This window comes from Hydra vulgaris, chromosome 02, assembly GCF_038396675.1.
Source record: "Hydra vulgaris chromosome 02, alternate assembly HydraT2T_AEP".
Classification (NCBI taxonomy): Eukaryota; Metazoa; Cnidaria; class Hydrozoa; order Anthoathecata; family Hydridae; genus Hydra; species Hydra vulgaris.
In genome coordinates this window covers 44,202,626-44,225,000 of record NC_088921.1, presented here as the reverse complement: position 1 = coordinate 44,225,000, position 22,375 = coordinate 44,202,626, and the positions used below count along the sequence as shown (strand labels likewise).

The 22,375-nt window shown below is 27.1% G+C and overlaps 1 protein-coding gene across 4 annotated transcripts in view; it reads left to right on the top strand.

The window, feature by feature from the left end:
- Nucleotides 1-22,375, top strand: part of LOC100201708 (ethanolamine kinase 1) — a 50,202-nt gene that overhangs the window by 11,225 nt on the left and 16,602 nt on the right. For all 4 annotated transcript variants that reach the window (XM_065791041.1, XM_065791039.1, XM_065791038.1 and 1 more), the window contains 3 exons: nucleotides 66-208; nucleotides 11,081-11,164; nucleotides 11,273-11,365. In XM_065791041.1, coding sequence (XP_065647113.1) covers nucleotides 66-208; nucleotides 11,081-11,164; nucleotides 11,273-11,365 — 320 coding nt within the window. The remainder of the gene's footprint in view (nucleotides 1-65; nucleotides 209-11,080; nucleotides 11,165-11,272; nucleotides 11,366-22,375) is intronic.

Sequence of the window (22,375 nt, the reverse complement as noted above, 5' to 3'; positions counted from 1 at the left end):
ACTCATGAAAGTATTTATTTAGTATATATTTAAAAGGTTTTATTTTTAAATTATTTTTTTTTCAGATACCTTGAATTAATTCCTTCTATTGAATGCTTACATTCAGAGGTTAATCAAATTATATCCATTGTTGCAAATATGAAGACAAAAGTTGTGTTTTGCCATAATGACTTGCTATGTGGAAACTTTATATTTGATGAATATAATGGTATTTTTTTAGGTCTTTTTTTTATGTGTATAACATACTTTTTTGAAAAAAATCAATTTGATAATCAAAAAAAGGTAATCCTGATAATGTCCTTTATAATTCTCTAAGGCTTATGACTAGTCATTTCAATTTGTGTTAAATTTTTTTTAAACTTCTGTAAGACTTCTTTACAAGGATAGGATACCAACAAAAATATTATTAAAAAATTTGCTTTTTTTTTAACATAGCATAATCTTTGCCTCAGTTTTTGGTTATTCAAGAACTACAAACCAAGTCAACATGGTTTAAGGTTTTTGAATAGTTTTTTTGCATTTAACAGTTATGTTTTTAAGTCACCAGTTGTTAGTTCTACCAGGTGATGTCAGGTTTAAAATTAAATCTGATTTTTTCTGCAGATATTTTAGTTTATTCAATAAATAAAACATTATTGTGTAATTTTATTTCAAAGTTGCACTTTTTTAAAGTATTACTGTTTTTATTATGTTTTTGGGTATTATGTTGTTATTGTTGTTGCTATTGTTTTTGTTGTTGTTATTGTTGTTGTTACTTTTATTATTATTATTACTATTATTATTAACATTGTTATTATTATTATCATTATTATTATTGTTATTTTTATTGTTATTATTGTTATTATCATTATTGTTATTATCATTATTGTTATTATTGTAATTATTATTATTATTATTATTGTTATTACTATTATTCTTCTTCTTCTTATTATTATTATATTATTATTATTATTATTATTATTATTATTATTATTGTTATCATTATTTTTATTATTGCTGTTATCATTGTTGTTATTATTGCTGTTATCATTATTGTTGTTATAAGTATTTACAGAGATATAGGTGATTTGTTAAATTGTAGATAATTCTATGTGATTTGCATATCGTTTATGATTTATTGTACCATATGTTATCATATGCAGGGGCAGGCCTTGTTACAGGATTTTTTTTGCATAATAAAACTCAGCTTACATATTTATATTGGTTAAAGTTGAATTACATCATTATATATACTAAAGTACTGTGTTGTAATTAAATTTAACTTTAAACCAAGTTAAAAATCAATTAAACATAACTATAACAAAAATTACTATTTATTATTGAATACTATCGATTGAGCTCAGTAATTTCTGGTTGGAGATTCCTAATAATAACTCGAGAAAGACTTGCTGAATTAATTCCAAATTTTTTTAATAATGAAATTTATGATGCATAAAATTTTTTTGCTGATTTGTTTTTTTTCAACAAGATTCTTTTTACAATTTCCCAGTACTCTCGCCTTTATTAATAAATAATTTCCTTGCTGCGTTTATTAATTAATAGCAAAAGACAGCAAAAGACATTTCATTCAGTGATGTACAAATTGGAAGTCATAGTTTTTCGAGTGACGAATGGAGCACTTTTAAGGCTACAAGAGTAAACTGCTTGCCACATGCAGATCTTCAAAGCAAACTTTTTAATCTGAGTATACTTAAATTTTTTGCTAACATAGACACCTTTTGATTGATAATAATATTGATAGTTGGGCAACTGTGAGAAATCCTTTTTGCAGTAGGTTTTGTTGTCCTCGATAATGCATAAATTTTTGGCTATGCTAATCTTAAAGAGATCTCTTTGGGATTGGCATAGATTTCTTGTAACTGACCAGATGATCAAATTTACTTTGTTTTTGTCAACAAAACCTTTTATCTTTTCACTGCCTCTTTTTCTTTTTCATTTGAGTTTTCTTGTATTACCTCTATACACCTTCTACTGAAGATTCAGCAACTTTTGACAATTTTGCAATTTTTGAATATAAGTAGATTGGATTTAGAAGAAAAGTTTCCAAAACCTTTTTCCTATTATTCAATTGTTTACTCATTTTGGACCGACAAACTGTTAGTATTAGTAAAATACCAATACAATTAAATATATGTATATAGAACGTCATTATAAAAAAAATTTGGAATTATTTGGTTAACTGTTTTTCAAGGTAAGTATATCTGGCCGGAAAGTATTGAGCCCAACTGATAGGTACACTCCCATCCTCAGGAATGCACTGCGATGACATTTCAGGGTTTCATTACACCAATGACAGTGTAGTAGAGTGTACTGGACTCTACTACAAAAGCCTAAAGTCCCACACTCTATCCCAAGGTATTGATATATTTATTCATAGTCACACCACATGCAACCTCAAGGGATGCATGTGGTGTGACTATGAACAAATACATTAATACCTAGACATATAAGTCACATGCAGGGGTGTATTAGAGCGGTCACACATGGGAATGATGTTTCTACACTAGTTTTCTACTGTACAAAAAAGTTTATAAAAACTTTATACCGAAAATTCATTTTGTTTAAAGTTGATTTAAATAATAAAACAATACCTAATGGCTCTAGTGTTAGTGTCCTTTTGTGCATTTCTTGATGTAGAGATATTCGAGATTGCTAAAAGCTAGAAAATATAACTCTGTGCAAAAACCAAGTTAAATTCAAACAAAATTAAAAACAGCTTCAGAAATTGTTCAGAAAACAACTCAGTAGACCAGAAGGAAAATTTTTGGAAATTATAACTAATAATTATTCTTAATGATAAATCCTAGAATACTCATTGAGGACTTTTTGAAAAGATATTTTTTTGTTGGTTATAGGAAAATTAAAGTTTTTAATATTTAACTAAATTTGTGTTTAAATTACCATATTTGGGTGCTTTTGACAAGTTTGTGTTTTTTGATAAATATTCAAATTTATTTTTTAGATGACAACTAAAAGAACAATTTATTAGATATATTTAAAGAAAAGAAAATTAAAAAATTTAATTCATTTGGTGGTCTGATTCCTGCTGTTTATTGATAAGAAATTTAGTAATTAAAAACAAGTATTATATCAAGTTTGGATTAAAAATAGAGTTAGTATAATAAAGTTACAAGAAAAGAGCTCTAACAGTTTGATATTGCATATATACATATATTTAAAGATAAAAAATAAAAACAGTAAAAAATGTTAATAACTTCATAACTAATCATATATAAGGTTTTCAAACATATCGTCAAAATATCTCTCTGGTTTTGAAAACATACATTTATGAGATCTGCTTGTAAGTTCAATTGAAAAAGTCTTGGCATAACTTAGGAGAATGCGAATGGATAATTCGGTTTAAAACACCAAGATCTGTTCTTTCTAAAAGCTGACTCATCATATCTGTATGCAGTTTTAAGTGTGTTGTTTTACAAGAGAGAAGCTTCAAACAGTTTCTTGTATCTTTACTATTTACTCCTACAGATAAATTGTCAAGGCCATAATTAAAAATAACCATCATTAAAAATAATTCAACTAAATGATAAAGGACTCCATGAAATAAAAAAAAAAAACTAAAAAAGAAGCTATAAGTATTACACTGATTTGAGAATGTAACATGCTATCTTTGTGCATAAGAGTGCATCTTTTTTGGTAGAAATTAATTCTTCAGAAAAAAATCTACGATCTTGTGACCCAATTGTAGATGCCCCTTCATTCTTATCAGATTTTCAACGCATAATATAATTGCAGCTTTCTTTTATTTTAGTAATGACTCTGTCTCTTGCATTACATATTGGTTCACCAAGTGATCCTTTTTAACCCAAATTATAATCTAGGTGACACTGATACAGCAGTTTTAAAAACCAGGTAGTCCCATTTACATATGAATGTGTAATACATATACTCTTTTGATCTGATTTGGTTTGAGGTTTTTTTAGTCAGTTCTTTTTATATAGCAAAATCTCCAATTTAAGTAAGAATGATACCATTATCATTAACTACTTTTTTGTACAACATCCGTGTTTCTTCCAATGATTGATCAATCATGAATTCTTCACTATTTCAATATCTGTCCATTTAGTAGTTTTTGTTTTGCAAAGTATACACATTTTTGTTCCCTTATCAAAAATACAAGACATAACAATTTTTATGCATTTGGTGAATTTTGCTAGAGTGTCATGTTTTTACTATCTCAACGGCATATTAGTTTCAGGGGAATAATTAAAATATTTTTGCTTTCAATTTTTTTTTTTTGATTTCGTTAATGCTTCTTACCCTGGTCCATCACAGCTATCCTTAAAACACATTTGATACTCAATACTATCTACTGAAATAAAAGTATCTTTAGATATATTTTAAACAGAATCAATTGTCATTCTTACAATTACTTTGTATTGAACAGAAATATCTTTTGCATCCAAAACATGACTAATTGTAGGACAAAGTTTATTTATTTCTTCAAATAATTGGTTGATTTTTTGAACACAGTTGTCTTTTGAAGCAAAAAGGAATCTTAATTTTTATATTTGCTATCTGCTTAGTGTAAGGGAATATATTAAAGGTATTTATTGTTTTCACAAGGTTTTTAAAAAGAGTATTGGTAACATGAGTAATAGTTTAACTATTTTGTATTAACTCTATATAAGAGGTAACCCAATAACTGGTTAATTTTCAATTCTGTACATTCATTAGTGATAAACTTATTTATATAATTGACAAGTTTCTGTGTCTTTTTCTTATTCATCTCATCACCCAGTTCTGTAAATGGTTTTCTTTGTTTTAAAACATGCTGTAAGCGTCATTCATAAATAATATCTATTGATGTATGTGAAAGCATAAATACATATCCATTTTTCTTAAAATCTTTTTCTTTCAAGCATTTATGTTTCCATGTTTTTTCACACACAATTTCAAAATCCTGTGAATTAACTGTCCAAAGTTTTTCAGAAGTATTTTTTTAATGGCCTAATATGTTATTCAGTTGGGCTCAACAGTTTTGTCATCTTTAATAAACTGTGTGAAAAAATCTATATCAGTGATCTATCTTACATATTTATTTTCTTTAATTACATTTTTTTAGTTTACTTAAGCTGGAATGCAAAAAAAAATTAAATCAAATAAATAAAAGTTGACCATTTTTTATATTTTTATAAACAAAATCTTCACATATTTTTACACATATCCTTAGCTTTTTTAAATAGCGTAATAAAAAATGTGCAAACCTGCCTCAGTTCCTTAGAGTATTTTAAAAGAAGAAATGTAAATTATTTTTATATTGTATGCCTATGTATGCCTATTTATGCCTATGTATAATGTTTTGTATATGTTTTACTATGAATTATGCCTATGTATGCCTATGTATACCTATGTATGCCTATTATATTGTATGCCTATGTATGATGCAAGTTAGCACTTTCAACAAAACTTAAGGTTTAATCTGTTTTTTTGTTAAAAAAAGCAACACAAATTTACCTAAGTTTGAAAAACACAAAAAAATAATTAAATTAAAACAAATTACACATTTTAAATGAATTTATTCAAAAATATATTCTATATTTTAGATTAAAAAACAATTTTTACAGAAGCTGTTTATCAATTTTCATGTTGATAAAAGCTTTTTAAATAAAAACCATACAAATTTACTAAATATTTAGAGTTACATAAAAAATTTAGAAATTCATTATCTTCAAAATTAGGAATAAGTTTAAAACCTAGGAATAAGTTAAAAAACTATATATGATATATATATTATAAAATATATATATATATATATATATTATAAAAAAAAAATATATATATATTATATATAATATATATATATATATATATATATATATATATATATATATATATATATATATATATATATGTATATATATATATATATATATATATATATATATATGTATATTATATAGTTGCAAATGCTAATATATATATTATAATATAATTATATATATATATTATATGTAGTAGTAATTGCTAGGGCTTTTAAACAGTGTTCTGAGTACTATCTCTTTGTGAGACTAATTTGAGTTCAGCTGCCTCATCTTGCGATCTTAGTGTTGATGGTTATCTTCCTTTAATTCGTAAAGACTCCAATATTCACATGCTTGGCTTGGGCATTTACATTCGTAAGAATTCACCCATTTGTCGAGAAACTAGGTTTGAATCCACAGACTATTCTTTCATGTGCTTTCGTTTAACACCACTTCACTCTATTGCCTTTCTCTTTGTTCTACATCGCTCTCCTTCATCTCAAAACTGCACTCTTTTTGATGTTATTTCTGATCTTTTTGACCAAGCCCTCCCTCTTTATCCATCAGCTAATATTGTTGTTGTTGGTGACTTTAATGCTCACCACACTGAATGGCTTGGCTCTAGTGTCAGTGATTCTGCAGGCATTAAAACACATAACTTTTGCCTTTCTCAATCCCTAACTCAAATAGTCAACTTTCTAACTCGCTTTCCAGACAACCCGAATCATTTACCTTCTCTACTCGACTTATGTCTTGTTTCTGATCCTAGTCAGTGCTTAGTTTCTCCACATTCATCCTTAGGTGCTTCTGATCACAGTTTGATCTCTCTAAAACTAATATCTCTTCTTCATCACCTAAATCCCCCTATTATCATACCTCTTACAACTACCTTAAAGCTGACTGGGATTCTTTCTGTGATTTTCTTCGTGATGGTCCTTGGGTAGAAAACTTTCATCTTCCTGTTGACAAATGTGCTTCTTACATAACTTCGTGGGTTCAGGCTGGCATGGAATCTTTTGTTCCCTCCCAACGATTCCAGGTCAAACATCACTCTCCTCCACGGTTTTCCTCACATTGTGCTGCAGCGATTGCCAATCGAAATCGTTACTTCCATATCTATCAGCAAAACAATTCTCCAGAAAACAGACGTCTGTTTATTACTGCTAGAAACCATTGTAAAAAGGTTTTGGCTATCGTCAAAGCCCGCTATTCTCAGGTCATGAAATCTTGTATCTCATCTCAAAAATTAGGCTCTCGTGACTTCTGGAGAATCTTTAATAGTATTAGTAATAAAGGCAAATCTTTAATTCCACCTCTCTTGCATGGTTCAGACTTTGTTACCTCGCCTAAATACAAAGCTGAATTGTTCGCTAAAAACTTTTCATCAATATCATCTCTTGATTCCACTAGTTGGGTTCTACCTGATATTGCCAACAAACAGGTTGATCCATTGCTTGACATTCATATCACTTCAGCTTCTGTATCTAAAGTGATTTCCTGCTTAGACTCTTCTACAGCTTGTGGCCCAGGCAATATACCTGTTATTGTCTTGCAGAAGTGTTTTCTCTTTATCGAGCTCGACACTTTCTTATTTTGGATTCTATTATTTATCTCTATAAATCTCAAATCTGGCCTTGTATGGAATACTGTTGCCATATCTGGGGCCGATCTTCTAATGATGCCCTTTCTCTTTTAGTTAAGGTGCAAAAACGCATTGTAAACATAGTTGGACCTGATCTTGCAGCCAACCTCCAACCATTATCACATCATCGTAATGTTACTTCTCTTTCTCTTTTCTACAAATATTATAATAGGCACTGCTCTTAAGAGCTAGGGTCTCTCGTGCCATCTACTAAAATTCATTCTCGTGTTACTTGTTATTCAATTAAGTCTAATCCTTTTTCTGTGACTGTTCCTAAGTGCTCCAAAAACTTGTATGCGTCTAGTTTTTTTCCTCGAACATCAGCTCTTTGTAATTCGCTTCCTTCATCGTGCTCTCCTGATTCATATAATTTGTAATCCTTTAAGTCGTCTGTCAATCGTTATCTTGCTCTACAGGCTTCTTCTTTTCTCTTCCATTAACTTCCAACTTTAATTAGTGGTTGCTTACAGCCTTGTTGGAAGCAAAGGTGTTTAAAAAATATGTATATACAATATATATATCAAATATATTATATATATGTATTATATTATATATATATATGTTTATTACAGGCCTTGTTACGAGATTTTGCTGCGTAATGAAAACGCGTAACGCATTTATAAGAAACTCAACTCAGCAAATATATTTTGTATCGTTAGAAATTTTATTGCGTCACTAGTGTCTTATCAAGTACTGCATTGTAATTATTTTGAGTAAGTTATTTTATTAACATGTTAAAAATCATAGAAACAGTTTTTTTTTTCTCACTATAACAAAACATTTTTATTATTTTTTTCAAATATGAACTAAATTTTATTTTGAAAAAAATATTTTTTTCATAAAAGGTAAAATAATATTTATTTATTTTCTTATAATTTTATAGTTGGTTTTTGGTTATTTTATTAACTATTAATAAATTTTTTCTTATTTATTTTGTGAACTCTTTTTAATAATGTTTTTAAACAATAAAGAGTTTTTTTTTTCATTATACGTATTCGTGATCATAATTTATTTTCATAAATTAAACAAATGTCATTAAAACTTTACGTTATTGAATTAAGAATAAACAAAATATCTTATTAATAAAATATTTACATCAAAATAAATTGTGCATTTTTTAAACTATTATAACAAAAAATAATTTTTATATTTAAAAAGGAATTTATATATTTAATTCCTTAAGATAAAACTTAAAACACTTTAATTTTTTTAACTAATTTTTAACAACAACAAAAAAAATTATTAAACAAACTGTTTCTTTAACAAAAATTCTATTAGTTTACAATTGCGGTTAAATGCTTTTACTTGCGACTTTATTTCTTCTGAATAAGCGTCGCGTTAGCGACATTAAAAGATAATTTAAATATTCTTAAAGATGAAAGTTTTTGCATAGCACAAAACTGCTGAATGCGTAGGCAAATCACCTTTTTGCAGGCAAAATGCAAGCTGCGTAATGCTTCTTAAAAAGGCCTGTATTGTATATATATATATATATATATATATATATATATATATATATATATATATATATATATATATATATATATATATATATATATATATATATATATCTATATATATATGTATATATATATATATATATATATATATATATATATATATATGTATATATATACATATATATATAATATCTATCTATCTATCTATATATATATATATATATATATATATAATATATATATATAAATATATGTATATATACATATATACATATATATATATATATATATATATATAGTATATATATATATATATATATATATATATATATATATATATATATATATATATATATATATATATATATATATATATATACATATATATATTAATATTGATATGAGATATTCAGATGACATAATGACACAAAGACATTTTATCTCATTTCACAAATTAAATAATAAAAAGTTGTATTTTGACAATGGATCCCTTATGTACAAAATGTGTTTTTACAAATGGAATTGGAGTTTTTTAATTATATTTTATAATTATAATTTTTTTAATATTTTTTTAAATGTCTGCTTTCTAAAAGCAAAAAACATAATTAGTAATTATTTAATAATTATGATTATGCTATATAACAATTGATTAAAACAGTTTAAATTGATTAAAAATGTACTTTTTTGTAAACTTATTAAAGACATGCTCTTTCTTGAATTAATTAAAGCCTTGTGCTTTTTTTAAACTGATTGAATATGCTTCTTAAAACGATGTAATTCTAACTCATGTTTTTTGTATTTTTATATCTGGTGGACACAAAAAAATCTGATCAACTTTAAATGGACATTTTTCTAAAACCATAAAGGTTTTTATTTCAATTTTTTTTTATTAAATGTGCTTACATTAATTAAGGTTTCAACCTAATTTTAAGGGGCTTGATGGGCTGTTTGGCAAGAGATTGAATTTTTTAGCGGGTTGATCCCATCATTTCGCAGATTTTTTCTTTTTTCACCTAATTGGTGGCATTAATCCACTTTTTTAAGAAGTCCTTTTTAGTTTTTGTTACTCCACCTGCCTTACAAAGAACTCTTTTAACTATTGCCCAAAAATCTTCAATCTTGCACTCTTCAGGACAATTTGGAGGATTCGCATCTTTATGAACAATTTTCGCATTATTATCTTTGCACCACTGTAGAGCTTTTTTAGAATAGTGAACAGCAAGATCTGGCTAAAAGAGACATCGGTATTCGTGTTTTTTTTTATAAATGGCAAAATTCTTTTTTGGAGAAATTCTTTAATGTAGAGATAGGCAGTCAAGGTCTTTTTAGTGTTAAAGCAATAGGATTGTATACCACAGCTACAAATTGTTTGCCACACAAGAAACTTGGATGCAAATTTTTTTCAATGAATATATTTATACTGATTATCGACGGGTTTATCTTTGTTCTCATAGTAAAATTGTTGACCATAAAGTTGTGAAAAGTTCGCCTTGCAGTTTGTTTCCTCGTCTTCAATTATGCACATACTTTTATCCGCCATTATTTTAACTAACTTCTTTGCGTGTCAAATTTTACCTTTAATTTCACCATTTAAGCTTCTCTTAGGTGTATTTTTCTTTTGAAATGCTTTAATTTCAGCATTTTTAAGTACTTCTTTGATATAAGAACGCGAAATCTTGAAGTTTCTTGATAGATCTCGCTGTGACTATTTTGGATTTTTTTCTATTGAACATAAAATTGACTTTACCTTTTGCATTTATGGAAAGCTTTCTTTCTTCCACTTCCAGGTTTTCTTTTGTAGCTTTGAGTAGTCTTAAACTTATTTATAATATCTATGACTGTAATATGATTTTGGGGCATTTGTACATTTAGCAATCAAGCGATATGAAGTCAATGGATTTTTGCAAAAAAAATTTACGTTTTTACGCACCTCAATTTGTTTCCGAAACATTTTGCAAATCAATGATTTGTAAACATAAGTTTATCAACATAATTAGAGATAAGAAAGAAATGCTTAATTAAAAAAATACAAGAAATATAAAGCAGTTGTTGTTTTACAGAAACCTCATTTTAAACAGATTTTTCCGTGTCAATCTGATATAGTTTTAAATTGTGTATTTTGTTTTATATAATATAATAATTATAGAATTAATATGCAAATATAGTATGATAACAAGAGTTGTTAGTGATTGTGATTGTTTTAGTTTTTACTTTAGACAAAGTTGTTTTAATTGATTATGAGTACGCTTCCCCAAATTATGCTGCATATGATATTGCTAATCACTTTAATGAATATGCAGGTAATCTTGTAATTAATTTACTATTTTTTTTACAAACATTTTTAAAATTAGATTTGCAAATATTCTGATTAAACATTATTGTTTAATTATTTTTTTAATAATAAAAAGGTATTGAAGATTTTGACTTCAGCTTGTATCCTAGCAAGGAAGCGCAAATGGAGTGGTTAAATATATATATAATTGAAACCAATAAAATTAAAGGTATTTTAGTCTGTTAAAAATTGTTTGCGACAATAATATTTCTAATTTGATACAGATTAAACTAATACTGCGATATAAAAAGTTTACTGCTGTGAGTCTATTTGACATTAATATTTTCTGTAGACTTGAATTAATGAATAGATTTTTCTTCTTTTTATTAATTTCCTTGTTATCAATATACTCTCCTTAAAATCTCTAATATGTAACATTTTGTATTTAACTAAACCCGCTTTTACAAATATATATATATATATATATATATATATATATATATATATATATATACACATATATTTTATATATATACATATATTTTATATATATATATATATATATATATATATATATATATATATATATATATATATGTATATTTCCTATCAAGAACTCCATTTACTTTCACAAGGTTATTAACCTGATTAGAAGCAAAACAGCCCCACACCATTATTAAACTTTTACTATGTTTGATAGTAGGCTGTATACACTGTGTATGGAATTTCTCAGTGGCTGTTCATCTCTTATAGATTCATCATTTTGTTCCAAAAATAATGAATTTAGATTTGCCAATCCATGTTACATTTTGTCACTTAATTTCTGTCTAAATTCTAATTTAATCTAAATTCATGGTAAAAGAAAAGTACAAATAAAACGTCACTTTGAGAATAAATTTTTTAAAATTTTTTTAGAAATTTTATTTTATTTTTAATTTTTATGTTATTTTATTTTTTAGAATTATTATTATTTTTATTTTTTTCAGAAATATTTTTTTAAAATTTTTTTAGATGGTCAGTTGAAGTTTTTTTATTTCTTTGTGTTAATTTTCACTTTCATGATAGTTAACTTAACTTTATGAATAAAAAATACTTTATGCTTTAAAATTAACTTATTTTCATAATATTATTTCAAACAAAATCTTTTTTAAACAAAAACAATTAAAGTTAATAACTAATTTTCAAACGTCAACAATAATAGTTTAAAAAAACTCAGTACAGAGAGTGTCGAAGTAATTCTAGATACTTAATTGTTTTATTTATTATTATTTTTATTCAATTTAATTTAATTTTTATACTATATAATTTAGTTTTCAGAAAAATATTACATAATCATTAAAAAAGTTCAATTTTAAAAGATTTCAGTAATATATTTTCACATTATTTTTAGACTAAAATTTAATATTTAATTAATAGTTTTATTGATAGTTACCATAAGTTTTAATTTTTTAATTTTAAATTCACAACAAAGTTTAGCTGGAGAAAATAAAAGTTTTACCTTTTTATAAATAAATGTTTTACCTTTTTACTAAATGATATAAAAGTTACTCTAACATTGTACTCAAATCTGTTTTTATATTGAAAGTCTGAAATCTACAGAATGCTTTTTTTTCTATAACAAAAATATATTAAAATCATTAATTGAAGTTTAAAATTTTTACTTCTTTTAATCCTTGAAAATGATTAAAAGAAGTAAAAAGTCATTTTATTCCATTAATGTAAATGTTTTAACATATTTATTGTTTAATTCTCCTTTTGTTTTCTTTTGATTTTGAATATAAATTATGAAACATAGACTTTTGATGATAGAAAAACACGGGAAACCAATGAGAGATGAATAATTTTTATATAAATTTAAAATTTATTGAAAGTTTAAAGTTTATTCTTTGATTCATTGCAAATGGCAGAACCATTTATATTTAAAAGAGAAAAAAAGATTTTTTTTGTTTAGATGCACCATCCCTTGCGTCATCATCAATAATTTAAAAACTCATGTTTTCTGATAGCTTTTATATTGGTAAATGTCTTGGCACACTATTTAGAAGCATCGCTATTTGATATTTCTAAATGTCTTGGAATGTTATTTATAAAACTATATCATGCACTCTAACAGCTTTGATATTTCTAAATGTTTTATAAATATTTCTTATAAATATTTCTTATAAATATTTCTTATAAATATTTCTTATAAATATTTCTTATAAATATTTCTTATAAATATTTCTTATAAATATTTCTTATAAATATTTCTTATAAATATTTCTTATAAATATTTCTTATAAATATTTCTTATAAATATTTCTTATAAATATTTCTTATAAATATTTCTTATTAATATTTCTTTTAAATATTTCTTATTAATATTTCTTGCTATTTAAAAACATTGGTGTAACATTATTTTCAAATAAACTTAAATTTCATTAAAAACTTTGTAAAGTACTTTTTTATTATTCGGTTTTCAAAAAGATATGGATTTCAAAATTTTTAATGAAGTTAAAGTTCATGCTGTGTGGCGGTTTGATCCTCATCTATATTTATCAACCTGATATCTGCGAGTATAATACTCTTTTATCTGTGCAGCAGTCTTGTTTGTCCAGATTTGTGTTTTTTAAGGTTTCTATTTAGGAGTCTGTCACAACGTCTGCAACCAATCTTGGTTGTTTTTTGTAGCCAAATATCTGAAATTCACTTTCATCAGACCGCAACACAGAGTTCTAAACTGTCTGATTTTTGTTAAAATAGATTTTTTTAAATGCCTAATTTTTTTTTTTCTTTGTATTAATTAAGGATTTATTTTTTGAAGCTTATTAAACCTCTTAAAGTCTTTTTTTCATAGTTTGACTAAAAGCATTTAGTTTAAGATAGCAATTTGTTTTAGGGTTATTGTTGAGTTTTGCTTTACTTTCAGTGCAATAAATGTGTCATTTCTTTGTGAATTTATAAGAAACCAATATTTATTTTTTAAGGAAATTTTTATACGTTAGCATATTTTTTTTTAAACTTTATTACCACTTATTGATAATTTTATTTTATTTTTTCATAATGAAACTACTGAAAATAATTTTACAATGTAAAAGTAAAAAACAAACAAAAAATAGTTCAAAATTTGAAAATAAGTAAAAGAGATTTTGGAATTGTGTGAATGTACTTCAAGAATTCGCTTAGAAATGTTTCTGTTTGTTGAAATATTTTTATATTTTATCATTGAGAATTTCAAAGTTCTCCCAATATCTTTCGGATTTTCTCACTCAAAACCTCAAAGCAAGTTTCTCTTTTTAACATACTTTTTGTTTTTAAAAAAACTTGTTCCACTACAAAGGCTCACATTAGGGTGTTTCATTTCCGACAAATTTTCGAAAATGATTACGTTACATGCATAACGGGGTAAATAATGTGCCAAAAAAAAGTCTGAAAAATTTTCAAAATTTTAAAATGTCATCTAGAGGTCGCCATCTTGAAAAAACAGCGTTTTTTACACTTTTTTCAACTGTAAACTTGAAAAACTTAAAAAATAATTAAATTTATGTTACGTTACCGGGTGTATATATTAAAGGTTATTATATGAACATTTGGTGAAATTTTCAGAAAAATTGGTAAATGTCTAGAGGTCGCCGAATTATAAAGTTTTATTTTTTCAACATATTTTTTTGCTGAATAATTGCTTAAATGCTTTCACCTTAAATAAAATGCATAATTTATGTTTTGAGCATAATTGACCACTAAAAGTTGTTGCGTGATTAAATAGTTTGCAAAATAAACATCTGGACGTATGTATATAAATTTCATAAATTTATTTTAAAAAATTCATTCTTATTTCAATTAGCAAAATTGAAATATTAAAACAATTTTAAAACTAGTTGGAAAAGCAAATATTTTATTGTAACGATGAACCTAAGAAAAAATAATCAAGATTGGTTAATTGGTTACCCTGAATCCAATAAATTATCAAGTTTCAGTCGTCTACCAACAAAAAAACATGTTTTGGGTAGATACTCTCATTTACATTTTTATTCAAAAGGCAAAACTTCTGCAAGAGATATTTTTAAACTTGTTCTTGGTGAGCTTAAGGAAGTTTGGGAAAAAGCTGGAGTACCAGTTCGTTCAGATAACTCTTGTCTTTCATTACTTACCAAATTGTTTGTGGAAATGGTGAAAATAAAAAAAATTGATCACGCAAGTCGAGATATTAAAGCTGGAAAAGAAAAAATTGTCACATTTTGTAATGAACTTGAGAAACTTTGCGACATTTCAGCAGTAAATGCATATGAACAGTTATTAGTATCACATAGACCAAAATGGAAAGAAGATTGGGCATTTTATGAAGATCAAAAGAGTAGCAGAAAGTATCATATGACAGGTAGCATCGATCTAGGTGTTTCAAAATTTTTAGAACGTCGAGAAGATAGACTAAGCATAGATTTTCGGAGAAGTTCAACCGAAGATCAAAAATCGAGTGCCTTTGATGTCAGTGAAATAGTTGAAAGTGCTGACGAAGAAGATCAAAAAGATACAGAGTTTACTCCTTTACCACTAAAGAAAAGAAAGGTGCCTTTAACAAATTCACTAGAGATATCATCAAAGAAGCTCTCAGATGTAACGGCATCTGTGGCTGATCGATGTTGTTTATCAGTTCGCCAACAACTTCTATTTCAATCCACTATCATCTGCAAAAGCGGAGGCAAACTTAATGAAATTTCTATGTCAGTATCAACTGTGCATCGTCAAAGACAAAACGCGCGAAAGAATATTGTTCTGTCAATTAAAGCTGACTGGGAGATAAACAAACCTAAAAAGGCCATTTTGCACTGGGATTCGAAGCTTTTTCATTTAGACATAGCTCATAATGAAGAACGTGTAGCAGTTCTTATTAGCAGATCTCTTAACGGGTACTTATTTATTTATTTATATAAATTCTATGTATATTTTTTATTTTTGTATTCAAAGAAACTAACTTAAGTTTTATTTGCAGGTCGAAACTTATTGGTGTACCTTTGATTAAAGATTCGACAGGTAAAACTCAATGTGACGAGGTCGTGAAACTTGCGCAAGATTGGAACATTTTGGAAAACATTGTTGGTATATGCTTTGATACAACAGCAAGCAACACAGGTAATAAAAAAGGAGCAGCAACTTTAATTGAAATTGAGTTAAAGAGACCTCTTCTATGGCTCGCATGTCGCCATCATCATAATGAGCTACACATTAAGCATGCATTTACCGCATTAAGAGGAGGTAGCAAAAGTCCAGATGAACCTATTTTTCAACGTTTCCGAGCCGAATTTTCTAGAATTGATATTGATTACTCAAACCTGAATTTTTTTAAATGGCCTACTGATATTAAATCAGAAATATTTAATCAAGCAAGTTTAGTTCTGAAATGGGTTACCAATGCCTCAAAGAGAAAATATTTCCGCGAGAAGATTATCTTGAGTTAATTGAATTAACTATTATCTACCTTGGGGGGAAACTATCAATGGAAAGAATATTCAAAATTCACAAACCAGGTGCAATTCACAATGCCAGATTTATGTCACATTCCATATATATTTTAAAAATGGAACTCTTATCTAATAAATTTATTATGTCCAATAATGAGCAAATTATGATCCACCGCATGGCTAAGTTTATTAGTCTTTTTTATTCGATGCAATTTCTCCGCTCGAGGATTTCCGTATTTGCTCCAGTTGATGACTTCAAATTTTTTTTTGCAATGAACTGGTATCAAGAAGAAGATTCAGATATCGCAACCGCTGTGATTTCGTCGATTAACCGTCACCTTTGGTATTTAACAGAAGAGCTTGTTATTCTATCTTTATTTAATGAAAAATTGTCAGAATTTACCAGAACAATAATGGCAAAGAAACTTTTTTCTACCCCAAGACCAAAAACATTTTAAATTGGGAAACCAAAATTTCCGACATTAAGTTCTTCAACCGTTATTTATTTTTTAATTGGACCACGGTCGTGGCTTCTTTTTGATTTATTAAGACTAATAAACAACCAGGAATGGCTCCAGATGAATCCACAAGAGTAGAAATTCTTCCAAGATTATCGAACTGCAGACGATTTTGTTAAACAATTAGAGGTAACAAATGATTGCGCCGAAAGAGGAATAAAACTTATTGGTGATTTCCATAAGTGTGCACAAAATGAAGAACAACGACAATTTATTTTGCAAGTTGTCGAACAACACAGAAAGCAAAATCCATCCGATTCGAAATCAAAACTAATTAATACTTTATAGTATTTTGTATGTTACTAATATCTTCTTTATTAATTATTATTCTTAGAAAAGCTGAAGCCTAAAAATAGCCCAGTTAAATTTTTTTTAAGATTTAAAAAAATAACAAGTTTTTTAGCTTTATATTTTAATACGGCGACCTCTAGACATTTACCAATTTTTCTGAAAATTTCACCAAATGTTCATATAATAACCTTTAATATATACACCCAGTAACGTAACATAAATTTAATTATTTTTTAAGTTTTTCAAGTTTAAAGTTGAAAACTTGAATGAAAAAATGGAATATTTTTGAAACCTAGTATCTTTCCATTTTCAAAAGTGGTAAGACAGAATCTTTTTACTTCTTCTTAAAATGAAAGTCCACTCAGATTTGGAATATACAGGTCATTTTTTCTTGTTGAGGTATGCAAAATATTATTAATGGCACTATTATTAATGGCTATATATATTAAGAGTAGCTCTTTTTTCATGATTGTATATTATTGTAAAGGAGCATCTGGTTTATTTTACCTGTTGCCCTGTGGGCAAATGAAACATTGTATATGTCCTACTCAAGTTGTCCACTATGACAATTATTAGTCCAGTAATTTTAGTTTTTTTTGGATATTTTTTTGCAGGTGAAAAAAACTGAAGAAAATAATTTGAATAACTGCTAAAATCTAAGAGGTCGCCCATAAATTATGTTCCACAATTTTTGGCAATTTTGAGTGTATGGGGAGACCCGGGTTAGTTGAAACATTTTTTATTATTTGTGAACTTGCGGCCAAAATGCAAATATTTTTTTAAATATTTTTTATTGCCTTAATATTACTTACTAAAGCACAAAATGTTCACTAATAATGATTAAATTTAGTAATGTAGTTTTTAATATATCTTTGATTAGAGAGCTGTAAAAAAATGTTCCAACAAATCCCACCATTAGGGCTAGTTGGAACAGACAATGGGGTCAGTTGAAACATAATATGAAAATTTTAAAATACGGCATCAGTCTTCAGCACAGAAGTCACAGATGTATTCGGCAGGATGTGAATCTGTACTTGAGCATGCCTAGTGAGCCCAAAATTAACACACAGAGCACATAATCTACTTTTCCTTTGGGTCGGACTCATCAAACAGTTCTTGGCAGTACATGCATGCTGCTTCTTGCTCACTATTATTGGTTAATGAAGACTTTTTGCCGTTTTTAGGTTTTTTTGTCTCGCGTTTTCTTTTGATAACCTTATCTTTTACAAAATAGACTTTTTATTTGTGTAATTTTTGTAAGTATTTTCTTTTCTGGCACTTTTTTTGCAGTTTTTTTCTGTATCTTCTTTTCTTTTGCTACTTTGTTTCTGCCAATCTCGTTTTCCTGTTAAAATGCGAGTCCATCCTTTTTTGGGGCCAATTTTTTTTGAAACTCGTGGTGTCAAAATGTCCAATATTGGCCGAACACTTTCAAATTCTTCAAAAAATTCTTATGGGGTTTTGCTACATCTGCTGGTGGAGTTTTGTGAATACCTGGAGTTAATGGTCCAATATGCTCAGTATTATCTGGTTCTACATCTGAATAAAGGCAAAATATCACAATCAAAATTTATAAAGAAAATTACAAATATTGTTATTATTATTATTACCAGTAGCTTTGTTATTGTTATTATTATTATTATTAAGACAGGAAGTTCTTGACTAACAGAAGCTAAAGCAGGAACTTCAAGCTGTACCATAGTCACTGATGGTTCTAGGCGGTCTGTAACTTTTGAAGGCATATATTCGACATCCAAAAAATTTTTGCGAATGGACAGATTCCGCTGACTTTAAACCCTACACATATGTTTTTCATTGTTATTGCCAGAAGAAACACAGCTTGGAATGTCATAAATAGTCATTATTTTTCCTTTATTTGCATTCATCCATGTGTCAAATGCAGTGTTAAAAAATTTTTTAAAAGGAGAGTAGACAGATCTGTCTAATGGCTGCAGCTTGTGTGAGCAGTGAGGCGGAAAAGACAACATACCAACTACATTTGCCTTCGTAAAATCCAAAACTTCTAGGTTAATGTGCGATTCATGATTGTCAAGTAGCAATAAAGCTGGTTGCTGTAGGGTGCAATGTACGTGAGTCACAAGGTGCTTCATGAACAGCAAAAAACTCTGTCTATTCATCCATCTGGATGGATTCGCAGTTCCGATGCATCCTGTTGGACTATTGCAAACAAAATGGTCACGAAAATTTACTCTAGGAAAAATAAGCATTGGTGAAATAGTATTCCCAAAAGCGCTCACAACACAACACACTGTCTCTAATTTTTCTCTCTCGGCCAATGTGACAGCTCCAATTTTACTTCACTCCCTTTTTGGCAACAATCTTCTATGGCTTTTGTACAGTTGTACAACCTGTCTCATCCACATTTCAAATATCTGTTGCGGTAAAGCTGTGTTTTGTTAGTACCGAATTCAGATTGCCGAAAAATAAATTCACATTATATCTGTTAAAGCTGGTGGTAAAACTCAGCAATGTAGCTTTGGGTGTTCTTATTGCAAGCTCTGGTTTTCTTTTTAGAAGCGAAGAAAACCATTCTGCACTAGCACGCTTGTTCTTTTCCATTTACATTTTTACTTAAATTTACTTACATTTTACGTAAATGTAAACAAACTTTTGCACTTCTGGAGAAGTGAGGCCATAGTATACGCGTGACGCCTCTATATGTACCTTGTAAGCGCATTCTTTTCTTCCTTAAGAATTCAATTGATATTAAAAAGCTGCAACCAACGGCTTGTTTTTAAAATAATAAAGAACAAGTCGCTGTCAACAACATGCGAATATAATTGATACCTTAAAACAAAAACGTTCCAACAAACCTTAATCACAACGTTCCAACAAACCCCCATTTAACCAGTGCATTTTTAAATGATTTAATTAAGGTATCCCATGCACAAAACCCTATAAAAAGCACATAAAAAGAAAGCCCACAAAAAGCACTACTTAGATGTTATCAAACTATTTTATTATCTTTTATAATACAAGATTACATTTAATAATACAAAAATCACAAAAAGTTACTTTCATGTATTCAATTCTCAAAATCTTGAGCAACAACTTAATTTTTGCAATTTATTTTATCCAACAACAAAATAGTATGTATTTTAGTTCTTGAAACCTTTGTTTCTTGTTTGTAATAATAAACTGCTCGTTAGTTGGTGCAAAAGTTCAATGTTTCAACTAACCCCGTGTTCGGACTAACTCTCTCAACTCCAAAACATGAACAAGGCCGCTATATACAAAGTATTTTCATAATTTCGAGAAATTATTTAGCTCTAAAGAAGAAAACTTTTTCACAACAAGTCAAACAAAGAGTTGGTTCACATTTTTTGAAACTGCTTTTTTGCAACCATCAAAAATTAAATTTCTACATAAAACACCTGATATGTATTGTAATATGATCAAATTTTTAAGAAGACAATCTCATTTTTGAATATTTCTGCCTGGCTAACTATTATGTCAAATATCTCCATAATATATTTTAACAAAAAATTTTCTAATTTTTATTTATGTATATTTACTTAGCTTAAATTTTATGTAATACTAAATAGATCAATAATAATAATCTAAAAATATTGTTGTAGTTATCTGAATTTTAAATTAAAATTAAAAGTTTTTAACACATACTAATACTTTATCAAATATTGGTTTATTTTGAAAATCATTCCCATTCCGTGTCACAACACAGCATTGAAATTATAGAAATTGCATTTAAAACATGCTTATAAATGAAAAATATTTGTTTTAATTAAATTTGATATAGCAGAAGCAGAAAGTCTACGGGGTGTCATATTGTCTTATTGTTACATTTTGTTTACTATAACATTTTAGTAAGTAAAGGAAACTATTTTTGTTTATTATGAATTTTTTTATATTACCTTATTACATTACATATATATATATATATATATATATATATATATATATATATATATATATATATATATATATATATATTCGATTTTAATTCCGCATATTGCATAATATTGCAGTAGTTAGAGACAGTTAAAATATGATTACTCTCAAAATTTGAGAGATTTTGGATGAAGAATCGCTTGCAAATTTAGTTTTTAAGATTTGTAGGATTATGCGAAAAAACACCTTAAAAAGCATTATATGCAAAAATTGACATTTTAAATATGTTCATATTTAAATGTTTTTAATATTATTTGCACTGCTGAATGATTTAAGTTTATAATTTATAACAATTAAGCTAAATTTATAACAACATCTTAACTATTTGAAAGTTTAAATAGTGAAACTTTTATTCTTATATTTACATAAGAATATCAAAATAAACATTATTTTCACAATTTAAAACATTTTGAACATGGATATATATTTTTAGGAAAACATTTCAATTTAAAAAAATGCGATCATGAGAATGGGAATAATGCCCTTTCGAAACATACGGTTTACGCATCTTCCTGCTTAGTAGTTAAGTTAAAATGCATCTGTGTCAATTTTTGAATCCATTATCATATTGGGATGCTTCCGATACAAGTTTTAACTCTCGCTCAATACTTTGGCAGTGAGATGGAAAGTCGGGGATTTCAGGTTTAACATTATTGTCAATCATATATTAGATTTGCTCAATTGAAAAATGTTGTATTGTAGGGGGCTTTGTAACTTTAGTAATGCTGATGTCAACCAACTCATACAAATGATTAGTATTAAAATTAATTTCCGAAATTTTCTTCAAATTTAATTCCAAACTTTCGGTGTTTACTCTATAAATATAAATCAAAACCAATTACCACATTTAATGTATCATTTTTTTCACAACTTTATTTTAGTTAACTATAAAAAATACCTTTGCCTTAGAGCCTGTAAGATTTGAAACCAAAGTTTCGTATCTTGCTGTCATGTTTAACGATTTTAACAAATTTGTTTAACATTATCAAAGGAGAGATTATTTATTCTAGTAATAGTATAGTAGAAAAAAAAAAGAGCGGGGATTCGTGAAATTTAGAATTT